Source organism: Antrostomus carolinensis, unplaced genomic scaffold, assembly GCF_000700745.2.
Source record: "Antrostomus carolinensis isolate BGI_N321 unplaced genomic scaffold, ASM70074v2 scaffold30839, whole genome shotgun sequence".
In the NCBI taxonomy this organism is placed as follows: Eukaryota; Metazoa; Chordata; class Aves; order Caprimulgiformes; family Caprimulgidae; genus Antrostomus; species Antrostomus carolinensis.
The window spans coordinates 1,479-3,279 of record NW_010339740.1 but is presented as its reverse complement, the minus strand read 5'-3'; the positions used below and the strand labels follow the sequence as shown (position 1 = coordinate 3,279).

Sequence of the window (1,801 nt, the reverse complement as noted above, 5' to 3'; positions counted from 1 at the left end):
ATGAGCCAGCACGGTGGCCACAGCATGAGCCACCACGGCTCCCCCGCCTCATCCCACCCGTGCCAGCTGCCCTTTTCCTTACTTCAGCACCTCCTCTCGACACTGCTTCTGCGGGGCAAAGCAAGCAATCGCCCAGACTTTGATCTCAATGCCGTTGTAGAACTGCTTCCCTCGCATGTCCCACACGCCTTGGTTGGGAGTTGCAATGGCCCGGTTCTGCAAGGCAAACAGACGGTCAGAGCGCTGCCGCGTCCCGCCCGGTCCCGCGCCGGCAGCCCCTGGAGAGCACCTGCACATGCCGTGGTTCTGCTCCCCATCACCAAGCCACACGTGCCGTGGTTCTGCTCCCCATCACAAAACCACACGTGCCATGGTTCTGGCTCCCCATCACAAAACCACACGTGCCGGAGTTGCAATGGCCCGGTTCTGCAAGGCAAACAGACGGTCAGAGCGCTGCCGCGTCCCGCCCGGTCCCGCGCCGGCAGCCCCTGGAGAGCACCTGCACATGCCGTGGTTCTGCTCCCCATCACAAAGCCACACGTGCCGTGGTTCTGCTCCCCATCACAAAGCCACACGCCCTCGCCACAGCCCTGCACCGCCAGGCTCTGCCGTGACGCGTGGTGATGGGCAACTCCACCTCAGCTTCTCAAAGGTGATGGAAAATTCACCCGAGCTGCTGTACCCTCAGCATTCCTCTCCCCTTCAGCTCACTGTTTTGTCACTGAATGACACTTGGTTACACTTTCAGAACAGTTATACTGCAAAAAAACCCCCAAAAAACCCAAACCCGAGGAGCTCTGATAAAAAATTCCAGCTCTAACCTACAAACCTGAAGGCAGCACAAGTTTTGGTCAATAACAGTGTTTGCTGTTCAGTAACTGTTTGCATCTCTCTGCACGAGGCAGCCCAGTGCCCGGGCAGCGCAGCCCTGCTTACCCTGCCTCCGTACTGCAGGATGGGCGCTGGCAGGACCCTCCCCGTCACCTCTGTCATGTCATCCTTCACCTTGATCCCAAACTCCTGAATGTAGGGATCCAGGTTGTAGCTGGCGTTCTTCATCTGCAGAGGGAAGGAAGGGCCATGGGAGGGAGTGAGACCAACTGCTGCATCCCACACAGCTTCAGCTGGCTCGGAAACACGGGCACCTAAAGTCCTGTTCTCTGCAGAGCTCAAGTCCTTTCTGCAAGGGGAGGGCAGGTGATTTAACACAAAGGGCCAAACCCTGAACTCCAAACTGCCCCAAAGGGCACCTGATTTTTGAACAGATTGACCAATGCAACTGAGAGCAGAGCCTGCATCTGTGATTTAAGGCTTCAACTGGAAGGTTCAGACTGGCAAGAGACTCTTATCAAGAGTCCCAGAGGAATATCAAATGTCCTCAGCTTCACAAGCCCAGAGACACCCATTTGGGTAACAGCAGCACCATTAACCAGCTCCTGCCCGGCCACTGGCAGAGCCGGGTTTGCCGTTCCCCTGGCTCACCCCAGGCTGATCCCCAGACAGAGTCCCCATCCCACAGCCCCACAACACCCAGTCCCCACGTACACCCAGTGCTAGGGTCATTTATCTCATTTGTTTTCCTATTTTTAGTTCCAGCTCCCTTTGGCTCAGGTTCCATCAGCACAAGGACCTGAATTTGCTGCACACGAGTTTCCACGGTCACTTTGAGCTGGGCAAGTGTCCGTTAAACACAGGCAGACATCCCTGACCGGGGATTCAGTGAGACCAGGGGGATAAAACCAAGTCATTAACCCCACCAGCATCTTCTGAGCAGGTCACAGCTCTCCAGCACAGAGCAGCT

General features: G+C 56.5%; 1 protein-coding gene across 1 annotated transcript in view; it reads right to left on the bottom strand.

The window, feature by feature from the left end:
* Nucleotides 1–1,801, bottom strand: part of LOC104531159 (protein argonaute-1) — a gene marked incomplete at its 5' end in the record, with an annotated part of 10,564 nt that overhangs the window by 8,077 nt on the left and 686 nt on the right. The window contains 2 exons of the mRNA XM_010175963.2: nucleotides 83–216; nucleotides 937–1,059. Of these exons, the coding sequence (XP_010174265.1) occupies nucleotides 83–216; nucleotides 937–1,059 (257 nt within the window). The remainder of the gene's footprint in view (nucleotides 1–82; nucleotides 217–936; nucleotides 1,060–1,801) is intronic.